The sequence below is a fragment of the Rhamphochromis sp. 'chilingali' genome (assembly GCF_963969265.1).
Source record: "Rhamphochromis sp. 'chilingali' genome assembly, chromosome: 2".
Classification (NCBI taxonomy): Eukaryota; Metazoa; Chordata; class Actinopteri; order Cichliformes; family Cichlidae; genus Rhamphochromis; species Rhamphochromis sp. 'chilingali'.
The window spans coordinates 65,426,235-65,438,982 of record NC_137930.1 but is presented as its reverse complement, the minus strand read 5'-3'; the positions used below and the strand labels follow the sequence as shown (position 1 = coordinate 65,438,982).

The 12,748-nt window shown below is 38.5% G+C and overlaps 1 protein-coding gene across 2 annotated transcripts; it reads right to left on the bottom strand.

Moving 5' to 3' along the window:
- Positions 1-74: 74 nt before the first annotated feature.
- cnot2 (CCR4-NOT transcription complex, subunit 2) lies at positions 75-12,542 on the bottom strand. Of its 2 annotated transcripts, none has more exons than XM_080906885.1 (15): positions 12,420-12,542; positions 9,317-9,445; positions 9,149-9,221; positions 8,834-8,981; positions 8,571-8,753; positions 7,302-7,378; positions 6,744-6,869; positions 6,400-6,524; positions 6,156-6,273; positions 5,661-5,817; positions 4,998-5,059; positions 4,474-4,523; positions 4,285-4,385; positions 1,670-1,814; positions 75-1,587 (listed from the first exon to the last, which is right to left on the bottom strand). In XM_080906885.1, exons 2-15 carry the CDS (start codon positions 9,431-9,433, stop codon positions 1,501-1,503), a joined length of 1,569 nt encoding a protein of 522 aa, XP_080763011.1. In that variant the 5' UTR covers positions 9,434-9,445; positions 12,420-12,542; the 3' UTR covers positions 75-1,500. The 2 variants fall into 2 exon arrangements, with proteins under 2 accessions (XP_080763011.1, XP_080763012.1); XM_080906886.1 differs by having other exon boundaries at positions 6,744-6,833.
- Positions 12,543-12,748: the final 206 nt, after the last annotated feature.

The window sequence follows — 12,748 nt, the reverse complement described above, 5'->3', positions numbered from 1 at the left end:
TCTCTGTTGCACTGCACAGTATTAACAAATCAGAGGCCAATTTTAGTAAGATACTCAATAAACAAGACACACGGTTCAGGAAAGCCTTTTTCTGCTTTAATACAAAGAAATTAAGATTTTAAATTCAGAAAATACAAGATTGGTCTGTTTTTTTGTTTTTTTTCCTCATGTCTTTTTTCCGTTTGCTATGAAATGCTGCTGTCCACCACTGTTCAATCAGCTTAAAATGAAATGCATCCTTTTGGTTGTGTTTGAGTCGAAATTCAGGGGATGATAATGATCTCTAGGTTTATTTAATTTTTTAATGGTGGGGCTTAGATTCAGGCCTTTCCTCATGTGACATTTTAATATTTTTTAGTTTGATGCAAGTGCCCAGTGTCATGTGACACCCTGTCCAGCAGATCCCGAAAACTCCTGTCGCATCCACATATTGCATCCATGCTTACCTCATAAAAACGAGGTACAAGTCAGGGCAAAATTTCTTCCAAAATAAATGTCATATATATATATATGTATATATATATATATATATATACACACACACACATACATATATGTAGCAATCATATATACACATTCGTACATACATATACTAATTTATGTGATGCAAAGAAAAAAAATGTACACATTTCTTACAAAATTGTAACAAAGACTGGAAAGAGTTCTGTTTGCTCTGGAGCAAAGTCGTGTAGATGTTCAGCCTCTGAGGACTTCTCCATCAAAGTAGTCTCCTACATTTGTGTCCATGTTTGGGCAGCACAGACGTCACAGAGAGACGAAGAAACTGTATGTGACAGAAAAGGTTTGGTGACGCAAAAACAGGGTGGAAGGATGAATGTAAATTGAAAGGAGGGAGGCTAAAAAGGTGAAACGTATAGATGTGGGAGAATTGCATGAGCTCCCTGACTCAAAACATCAACAACAAAAGAAAAGCAAATAACAATAGAAAAGAGGGGGAGAAATTATCAGGGGGTGTTCACATAAAAAAAGGACAAACAAATTTTGTGTTCTTTTATTACTAAATATAGTGCAACAATAAACATTGCATTTCTTTCACCCTTTAACTTGCTTCCTAGGATGTCAACGTTTCTTTTCCCCGTCTTTAATTCAGTTAACACTTGGTATAAATACAAAGAATAACCTTTGTTCTGTCACTGCCCTGTGCCACAAGGTCAGTCCTCCTTTCAGAGAAAAAACAGGCTTCAGATTCAGAGACGTAAACATAACACAGACCCTGCTCAAAACAAGAGAGGAGGAAAAAAAAACAAAAAAAACAAAAACAGGAGGAACATGAAGAATAAAAACAAAACATTCGTTGGTGTTTTGGGGCAGCTTGTAAATTTGAAAATGCAGGGCAGTTTTAATGGTGGTGATGACCCCTACAGTCAAAGAGCCAAATCCTCGAGGAATAAAAAAAACCAAGCTGTGTGGACCTCCTCGTCCCTCCTGGACAACGGTGTCGTGTACAGGAACAGCTGCGGCCTTTGGACTGGTTGGGCCTTAGAAGGCCTGCTGGGCTGGGTTGTAGTTGAATGTTGTTGGCACGTGAGGCCTCTCTTCCAGCTTGTCGTACTCCAGATGAAATTCCTTAGAGAAACAGATAGTTTTAAGATAATAGCTCTAATCCTCAAAACTAAAAATAATAAAACTTGATAATATCAACTCTTACCTTGGCTACTTTCCTCCAGTTAAGACAATCAAAAAAGTAGTAGGTACCCCTCTCATAGGTGTTAGTCTTCAGTGTAGGCTCCATGCCAGGTGCCCTAGTTATCCAAACCCGTTCCTCTTTGTGGTACCTCCAGTCCCGGTTAAAGCTGGAGAGTGAAGAACACATTAATAAGTATTACAATAAATAAATAAATAAAACGCTGCCACCTGGTGGCTAACCAGGGACCAAGAAAGATTCATTTCAAGAGTTTCACTCACACTTCCAGCTATTTCTACAAAAACTAAAAATGATTATGTTCATACAAAAGAAGAAAAATTATTCCATAAACAAACAATATTGTACCTTGTTAAGTGTTAATCTAAGAGTACACAGCAGAATCGATCATCATTTTAAAGCTTTACAAGCGTTTTTTCCAAAGGTTTGTTTATAAGAGATGTACTTGTGTAGTTCGACTTTAAAACCCTGACTTGGCCGTTTCGAGCACTGCCATGTAGGGCTGGGCCATATTATACCGTTCACGGTAATACCGGTATAATGTTAGGCAACGATAGGAAAATGAAATATCGCGATAGAATGGGAGTAAAACGCGCATGCGCAGTGCCTTTGTTTTCATACGCACATGGCCGATTGTTGAGTGAAACAGATGAACCAGAATTGGTTTGTAAAAATGGTGCAACTTCCGTGATGTGGAACTGGTTTGGTGTTTGTCCGTCAGATACACGACAAAGCACATTTTTTGCAGAACATGCAAGCGGCCGTTGTTATTGTCATATTTGTCGGACTAAGATGCTCTTAAATCTGGGAGTAATCTGGGTCCTAAACTCCGTATACTTCAGGTCAAACAACACTGCAGCATCACTTAGAGTTAAAAACTGTCTAAATTCTTTCATCTTTAATAAAACGATCAGCATTGCTGCTTTACCAGGTGTAACTATGAAGTTTAACTTCCAGGCATCCATGAAAACTAAAGTTATTACATTTAACGGAGTTAGAAGTTAGCAGGAAGCTAGTGGAAGTTAGCTCGCTAGTTTCGCTAGTTACCTAAGCATGATATAGCATGTTCTGACTGAGAGATTTCTGAAAAAAATCAAACGTACAGCTCTGCTATCACTTCCAACATAAATGAAGACAGGAAACTAAACAGCAGTGACGTTTGTAGGGTTACTGAAGTTGGGCTAGCTGGTATATAATGATGTGCTACGTGATCGCTAGCGACACAGCTATGTTAGCATAACATAAACAGTGAAGCTGGAGGACGAACACTAACACTTTTCCACTTATAAAAGTTAATGTGAAGGTTCTTCATGGTTAGAGACAAATGCAATCGCATGGCAGGATGCTGTAAACGGACCAAACTTCAGTCAGGAGAACAACTGAGATAATCCATCCACAATACGAGGTTAGTCATTAATAGACTGCAACAACATGGGAATAGAGCAGCTGCCAGAGAATTCAACATTAATGAATCAATGGTACAGAAGTGGAGGAAGCAAGAAGAATGAGTTTAATAAAGTTTGATTTATCTGACTGCTTTGTTTCGCTTAATGTGCCTTATAATCCCGTGCACCTTATGGTCCGAAAAATACGTACTGCACACTGCAGTTTAATGTTGCAAAGCACCTCTTTTTAACTTCAGTGGATATTATACATGGTTATGCTCAGGATATGTCAGCCCATTTCTACTGGAAATGCCTTTTGGTTAAACTTTCAGCAAGGAATTTGCATTTGCACTGTTACATTTTTATAAAGCTTTAATGTACATAAAAACCAGCTTCTTGTTTAAGTGAAAATAAATGGAAGGTTGTCTTTTTGCGCTAGTAATGTTGTGGAGTTGTATTTTGTCTCGCATCAATTATATCGTCGGTTATATCGTTATCGCAAATTTTCAAATATATATCGTGATAAATATTTTTGGCCATATCGCCCTGCTCTACTGCCATGTAGTGTTTTTGAAATCTGGTCACAACTGAGGGGTGGAAATAACAGAACCTGTTGTGTCATCTATTCAACTCCAAATAGGACAAAAAACAGAAACTGAGATAAACAGATTACCTCAAGTGATGAGTATGGTTCATTTTCCCCCCCATGGACTTCTACACAAGAAGAAGTCATTAAGAATGAATGCAGATTTGAAAACACTTCTGCATACCCTTTACTTTTTAGATCAGCAAGCTATGTTCATCGTTAATAAGTAGTCTAGGCTTTTTCTTAATGTGCGTTGGTTCAACCCTCCTGGCTTCCGCTCTCAGTTGTGTCTTCCGAGGCCTTTGGACTGAACGGGCCTTAGAAGGCCTACTGAGCTGGGTTGTAGATGAATGTTGCTGAACTTGTGTGTCAGGAAAAAGTCAATTATATTTGCATCTGCTGAGAGAATCCCTGTGGTTTAGAATTTAGATTCAGTTTTATATAATGTTCTAGCTTGTTTTTCTGTTTACGGATTGCTTAATTTCCTCTTCACAAAACTGTCTCATCTGCTCGCCAGTGAAACGTTTTTAATACGAAGCAGCAACTGCAAAGACTGTCGACTTTACACGACTCCTTTAAACTTCTTTGCTAAGTAAGGTGATCATCTCCTGGACAGACAAACACCTTTCTAGCAAAAAGTCAGTACTCACAGCTCCACTGCTGCCAGAAGCTGTAGCAGATCTCCTCCATTCATGTAGTACAGGTAGAACAACAGGTCTTCACCGTATCGAGACAGTTTGATGGCAGCCAACTAGAGTCAAGACAAGACAGTATAGATTAATTTTATTTTACTACATTAATCTTTGAACCGCTTACATTGAGCTCAAGTTCATGGTTACCTTGTCCCTTATGTGGATATTTGTTAAATACTCCGATGGAACATGGAAGTCTAAAAATGCAGATACAGATATAGGTTAGCAGCACACACAAGAGTGTCTAAAGCAGTGTGTAACTGTTTTAATTCACTGTGGCTTTGAAAATTTATGCTACCGATATGCCAAAAATGTGGTCTCCAGGTCGGATAAAAAAAAGCAAAAACCAGGAGGCCTGCCAGAATCTAAATCTTATTAATTAACTCTGTCAACAGCCAACTACTTGTAATAAAATAGTTGAAGGTTTTTTTAGCTGCACTAATTTTAAAGGGCCACATGTATGTCTGTACTTTAATTTCCACAACAACAGTTTTTGTTAAAAAAGAAAAAAAAAAACATGACTAAAAATGTAAATATTTTACAAAAATACTAAGATTGCATTGCATCCTTTCTCTGCTCCTCCTCAGCACTAATGCAAATGTCTTGACACCTGCTCTGACTCTGGTCTTGAAAGCTACTCAGGACTGTCATACATCAAATTAATGTCTTACCGATGTCTTGAGGTCGACAAGGTGCGGAAGCCCAAGGAGAGGCAAACTTGGGGTACAAGTTTCTGTCAAAGAGTTTAGTTGCAATCAGTTCTTGCTAGTATTAATATCAAAAGCAGACTGTTTGCTAAACGTTTTAGATAAAACAGGAAGAAATGTCAAAAACTCTGAAAATACCAACTTTTACCAACCTACTGATGCAGTCAGCAGGGGGCAAACTTAACTAATGGAGTCTCTTTCCTCTTATTTCTTTATTACCTCTGAGTAAGAATGAAATTTGATGTATATCAAAAATCATAGACCCTGAAACTTAAAAGACCAGCGTGTATGATTTAGTGCTCCTCCCGTGACTGTTACAAATGCAAAAGGTTCCTAATGTATAAAAATGACAGTGAAGGGACTCACCCCTTCTGCAGATAATAAAAAGCTAATTCTAAGGCAACAAAGACACTGCGCCTCTTGTATTCAGCCACTGATACATTAATGACAATACGATTACATCCATCCAAAGAAACGGTGGGGAACTAAATAGATTCATTCATTAAAAATAAAAGCAGACAGATGTAACATGCATTATTGGACTAAAAATTTTTATTGTTTCTTTGTGTGTGTGTTTTTTATAGGAAAAATCAGTATGTATTTGCAGGGTAATGAAATTTGTCTTACTCTGGTGAGTTTAAGTTGAGTCCCAGTGTTGTGAGGTCACTTCCTAACGCCAGATGGACCATCCCCGGATCAGTCTCTGCTGCCCGGATAAACGTCAGTAGGCCAATCATGCCAAATTGATCCGTCACCATTCCTGCGGGAATGTTCGTCACCCGACCTGCAGCAGCAAGACAACTCAAGATTAAAACAAACTGTAGAAACTGGACTCTGAGCTAGATTCAGTACTTAATGTCAAATCACCTCTGCATTAATAACTACACTTTGTGAACAAACCAACTAAATACCTCTTTGAACTCATGATCACAGGTAAATTAATGGAAAAGTGATTATGGCTGTGTTACAATGAACGTTATTTTGTTGGTTTCCTCACTGTAGCTTAGTTGATAATTATCTAACCCCAAATGCAGGTTAGCACGTCCAACTGCCTCACTCAAGGCAATTAAGAAGGGTTGTTTTGGTGGAATAGCAGCAATACGATTGGCAGTGAAGACTCACCATCAGGCAACACCTGAATCCCTTTCTTCTGGTTGTTGTTCTGTGCTGAGGCCGTCTTGTCTCCGGGAAACTTGGGCCCATCTGCATTGGATGTGCTCTTGTTTGTGGAGTTCAAGTTCTAAAGGGAAGGGGGAAAAAATCAATAGGCAGGAAAAATAATGCATGTATTTATTTCAATTCTTTTGATCTGTACCCTTCTCACAAAAAAAATAAAAAAGTTCTGCCAGTGTGCTGTGTGACTTACAGTTTTGCTGTCATCGTTGTTCAACGTGGGATCCTTATAGTTTGGCCCAGGCAGTGCAGGGAAGTCCTCATTGTGGATGGAGAAATCCTGTGTCTGCTCAGTTGATGGCTTTGTCACCATGCCAACTTGATGATGAAAGTGTAACAGCAAAGAAAAAAACAAAACAAACAAAATGGTACAATCAGCAATGATAGTCTGTCGTGTGCAGTGTAACAAAAGCTTAGCTAACATTATGAAGCTCATCTGATGGTTTTCAGCTGAAATCCATTTCCAATGTTGATGGAATGTGCTGTCAGTGATTCATGTGAGGAAAATAAGACACTTTCTACAGTCTAATGGCTTACCATAAGGCGCTCGTCCAGTCAGTGGGTTGAGAACTGGTGTAGGGTTTCCGGTCCCTTCTCTCCGACTCCTATCTGCTAATGCAGGGAAGTCTGACAAATCCAGTCCTGTTACATTTTCACTCCCATCTGTTACACAAGGACAATACAAACATGTGAATCCTTAAATACACTATTTTTGTAAATATGTAATAATGTAGCCTTATTGTAAAGTAGATTAAGGATGTAGCAGCTCTCCCCTTTTTTGATGTGTATTTATGTAACAGTTTAAAAAGAGTCAGATCAGTTTAATGAGATTTTTATTCAGACCTAATTTCCTGCAATTCATTTCAAGGATACACAGTTTATGTATGATGGGTAGCACTGTTTGCTGCTGTTAACTCTTGTAAGACCCTAACAGCAGCATTAATGGAAAGCTGTGATTTTGTGCAGGAAACAGTATTATTTATCAGGCTGTGGCTGTTTTTTATGCTTTAAACACACACAGACAGAGCAATGTTAGTCTAAAAGTAGCTGAAACCTAATGGTTTCCTGATGGTTAGACAAAAGTGAACAACCAACCTGTGCCGTTGAAGATGTTGCTTGATAATGAGTTGTTCATGAAAGCTTGATTGCGGTTCATCCCAAATCCTGACATGCTGCACAGACAGAAAAAAATAAGAAAAAAGAAAGAAAAAGGATACAAACATTTCCTTAATTAGAAAAAGATGTTTTAGAAAGCAACTGTACACACAAAAGGACACACCGAAGGTAACCCATGCCAGCACTATGAAGCAAGATTTGAGCTCATCCAGGTAACTTCAAGGTTAACCCTGGCTTTTCATTATTACAAAGGTGGTACATCACCATGGTAACTTACATCCTAACCTGTTTCAGAGCATGTTACGTTCACAGTTAAAGATAAACAGGTACAAAACCAGTGCCTACTCATCAATCAGTTTTCTGCAAAATGTCACTGTTCCTTGGATTTCAGTGCATGGATAAAGTTGTGTAGTTCACTGTGTTGGATTAGAAACAGATTCTTAGACATAAGTTTATTTTTCCTGTTGGGTGCAAACCATTTTATTGTTCTAAATTTACAAACGGGGCGCCTATTTTTACTTATTTGTTTTGAACTTTTTTTGTTTCTTTTTTTAAAATCTCAGACCGGGATAAAGCTGAAAGATTAAAAAAAAAAAAAAAACATCTTGTGTACATCGAAACTTTAATGTAAAGTAAATATTCACTGTATTAGTTTCTCCTGTTCTTGATTGAGCTGTGATAGCTGTGAGGTGCCTGTTAACTTCAGCAGCTTGCATTCTTACCCGCTTTCTTTCAGGCTGTAATAGGCTAAACTTTATTAATACAGTAGGACTCTGGGAGTCTCCCTGATCAAACACTTAAAGCGCACATACATTCATATGGCGCTTTTAATACTACGCTACTATTTAATAAAAATTTAAAAAAAACTCTCTCTCTCACACACACACACCACACACAGGTTTGGGTTCAGCATGTATTATTTTCTTCAGATTTTTCCTCATATTACAGTTTTGTCATTTTCTGCAAAATCAGCTGCTCTGCTGCCAACAGACTTATCCACATTTCAGATTGGTCAAAAGCTGTAAACAGCACCTCTTTCATGCTGGTAGCTAGATTGAGAAACCCTGGGTTGCCTTGTTAAGTTGATAATCAGCTTCTTGTGACTGCTTGGCTCAATCACCAGTTTTAAGATAACTGAACCCAGATAGCAGAAAGACATCCTGTGTATGTTGAATTTGCATCATAGTACAGGGCCATGTTCCTTTGAAACACTGGTGGATATGTGCAATAAATACTAAATCCATCTACCTGTTTATGGTAAAGGGCTGGCGTGCTGGCTGCTGTTTGGGCATACAGATGATACTGGGTGAGCTACGGTTGGGGCTTCCCAGCCCCGAGCTGCCCATGCTGTTGGTCCTGCCGCTTATCCCAATGCCTTGACCGACCTGAGAGTGATTCAGCACGTTCCTCGAATTCATCGGTAACGTCCCCCTGTTAAAACATCATCGTCCAATTTAGTGAATTCAAAGTTTTCTTAAACAGCACGATTAATCAGTCAAGTTCACACTCACCTGCTTGGTGATGGTGGGGTATGGAGAGACATGGTGGGGACTCCTGTTGTGGGGGTGATATGACTCGGTAGCTGCGACCCTTGCGTTAGACTTCGGTTTAACTGAGGTGTGTTGTTTCCCATGCCTCTTACTGAGAAGCCGAGTGCACCTGCACAAAGACAAAAGAAAGCTTTTCAGTTATCTGTTCAAATAACACAATCAAACTTTAAGTAACTCTAGTTCAGAGGTAAAAAGCAGAATTGTCTTTACGATTTTAAGTCCATCACAAATGACAAAACTGATGTAACAGGCTGTAAGATAAAGGTCAGCACTCACTTTGTGGACCATATAAACTCGCACCGAGCTGCGACAGCTGACCCGATGACGATGGTGAGGGAGAGGACAGCATCTGGAGAAAAACATTCAAGGACAGAACAGAGTAAGATAAATGTGGAAAAAAAAATTTCAACAGGTAAGAAAGGTGTACCAGCACACAAAACTCACATCTTTATCCGACCGATGTGGAAACATCGTCGGCTGGTTGTAGTACATGCTTTCATCGGTAAAGTCGTTATCGACAACGTCAACGAACTCTACAAATTTCTTTCTAGCACCAAACATGCCTTTTGTCACCTGAAGAGAGAGAAAGGAACATTAATTAAAATGTGCATGTGAAAGAAAGCAGACGCTCAAGAGTGAACTTTTTGAACTTATACTGTGGCTTAGATTTGAATTTTAATTCTCTTTAGATTTCTACTTGAACTAGATAAAATTCAGAGCCAGTAAGGTTCAACCTAATATATATATATATATATATATATATATATATATATATATAGTACATATATTTATTAGTTTCAGATGTAGCCATTCTTGTATTTTGCTTGTTTACATTATTGTATTTTGCACAACTCTGTTGCTTGTGAAGCTCGCACACAAGAATTTCACTCACATGTGCTGTACCAATGTACCTGCACATGTGATGTGACAATAAAAGTGATTTGATTTTGATTTGACCTATACAATATTTTCTGGTCAACTTCTACACTAGCCTAAAAATGTTATGGTTTCAAAATTGGACATTAAATTTTTTTTTTAGTTTTAGTATTTATAGAATAATTCTTGCAGCATTCATTCAGGCAGTCAGCGTGGCAATTGCCTGATCTCTGCTCACAGTTGCAGCAGCAGGGTAAGAATTAGGAACAGGGGTACGCATTTTCTGCTAAAGACTCTCTCCGAAATGGTGCGTCGGCCAAATTGGTTTGGTCAAGATAATGCACAGACAAACATATGTCACCACTAGTACCCTGCACCTTATACTACTCTACTAAGTCTGTGATGGGGAGAAGAAATTAGCAAGGAGACATTGCAGGGATCAGAAGTGGATAATAAATTGGCATCAAGCAATCCAAACCACCCGTTAAGGTGTATTGTGTGTCCTAAAACCCCCTCAGCATTCCTCTGGGGTAAGGAAGGTGGAAGCAGGTTCAGAAGGGTAAGCAGGCAGGGGGTGAATCCCAGTTTTGGTTCCTCCTGGGTTTTGAATAGGAGTCAGCTCAAGGCATACTGGCTAATAGGTAAGGATTAGAGTTAAAGAAGCACATACGGGGAATTAAGATTAGAATTTAGCTCCTAGGGTTAGAGTCTTGTATCAGACTGCCAATTGCACCTTGTGTTGATGGCAACTTGGCCTTGGAACACTACTGACTCATTACTCCTGTTTTGCTATACTTATTTGTATTTGGGATTTTATTTTATTTTTTACATGAGTACTTGTTGCATTTTTAATCCCTGTGACTACATTTTAAACTTAGAGCAAGGGTCAGGGAGCAAGTGAAAATAACAAATTTGCATAGATTATGTTTAGCAGAAGTACTTTCTCAGTTATAATGAGAGCACCTTGGAAACCAGAGAAATCTGTTCTAATCTGGTAAGACTACTGGGCTGAAATTTTTGTTATGCAGTACAACTTGTTAGGCTTCCTCAATCCAGAATGGTAGCTGAATAAAAATAACTATTTCTTCATTTCTGTGATTAAGCATTCTACATGTTTGATTTTGTACTATTGTGAAATATGTCAATACCTTCCAGAAACTGTCTCTAACTAATAACTAATGTTATTCTTTTTTGTTAGTCTATGAGACGGTTTTTTTTTAAACACATTTGAATAATTCTTGGAACTTTTTACTGTATTTGCTCCCATTTAAAGAACCTGATTCACTTTCATGGTAAAAGAAGCCAGTTCTCTTTAACAGATTCTCAGATATTCAAGTTCAAACACTGCTTTAGATATCAAATCAATGTGTGGGGGGAAACACACACGTATATATCATCGACAAGCCTAAATCCACAGACGATCTGTGGTTAGTTGTCCAAGATGTTTAGAACAACCTACCAGCCGAGCTCCGTCAAAAACTGTGTGCAAGTATACCTAAAAGAATTGATGCTGTTTTGAAGGCAAAGGGTGGCCACACCAAATACTGATTTGATTTAGATTTCTCTTTTGTTCCTTCACTGCATTTTGTTGTTTGATTAAAATAAATGATTAACACTTGCATTTTTGAAAGCATTCTTTGTTTACAGCATCTTTCCTCACCTGCCTAAAACTTTTGCACAGTACTGTATATCTCAAGTACTTTATATTTAAAGTACTTCCTATGCGATGCTGAAATTTCACAGCAATCAGTCTATATGTTTAAACTTTGGACTACACTTTTTTAGGCAAATCAAAGACGGCTGAGCAGAAAATGTTGTTAAAAACCCCAATGATCTGAGACTGAATAGCCCATGTCTGAAACTAACAGCACCGCATTGTATTGTTTGTGCAACTGGAACTTTACTGCCGCCACACAGCGTTGATATTTCATAACCTTTGTATAAACAAAAAGATATCTTATATGACTGCAAGGCTAAGTTAAATGGAAGCATCTGGAAATGCAATATGTTATAATTTCTTTGTAATTCAATGGGCTACAACTGGCACCTTACGGTTCTTAAAATAAACTTTTGAATAGTTGCTTTCTCTACGAATTTAAAATGAAGATTGATTTATTTGACTTTTACAACAAAAAAAACAAAACCTGCAGCCCTACGATACCTGTTAACTAAATGAGATGACAGCAGAACTGGTTGTTAAGTTCCATCCCGTTAAACTTTACTATTGATGTGTTTAACAGCAACAAAGCTAACAGGCTAGCCAACACTAGTTTAGGTAGCTAACATTAGCAGGCTAGGTGCTTGTCACTTTGAGTTAGCTTAGCTAGCTTAACGTCAGCTTGCTAACTGGCTACTCTAAAAACAACCAAAGTAACAGAGCGTTTAAACTGAGAAATACACAGTGGTTTAGCTACCAGTAACACTGGCCCTCTTTGCCTCCGTTTATCCACTGTCAGCTGTGTGTTTTCACGGCTCAGTTTATGCTCCGATTGCAGGCAGTGGCAGTAGGAGCAGATAGACCAATAGCGACAATCTGCGGATGCTAAAGGCTAACGACGTGCTACGTATTTAAACGAAAGAAAGCAAGGGAGGTAAAAAGCTCCAGCTGACGGAGTTTAATTTACATAGGGCAATTTTAACATAAGAACAAAAATAAGTAAAATAATCTCACCGCATCAATTTCCCTTCGCTTCGTTAGATCCAAGATGGCTGTGAGTATTCTCAATCGAAAGAGGTCTAGCCTTTACCCCCTGACCTTACAACCTGCTGATCACTTCCGTACACAAAAACGAACACATCTGATAGTTTCCCTAACAGGGTGCTGGGAGAAGAACCAACAGATATCCAGAAAAGTACTTCACGGAGGGGGAAAGAAAAAAAGAAGATTTTGCAGTCATTTAAAGCAAATATGACACTGTCGAGTTTTTGTCTCCCTCGTGTGAACATCAGGTGTCTCACTCCAGTAAAATAAATGTGTGGATTTACATACTGCAGAGGATG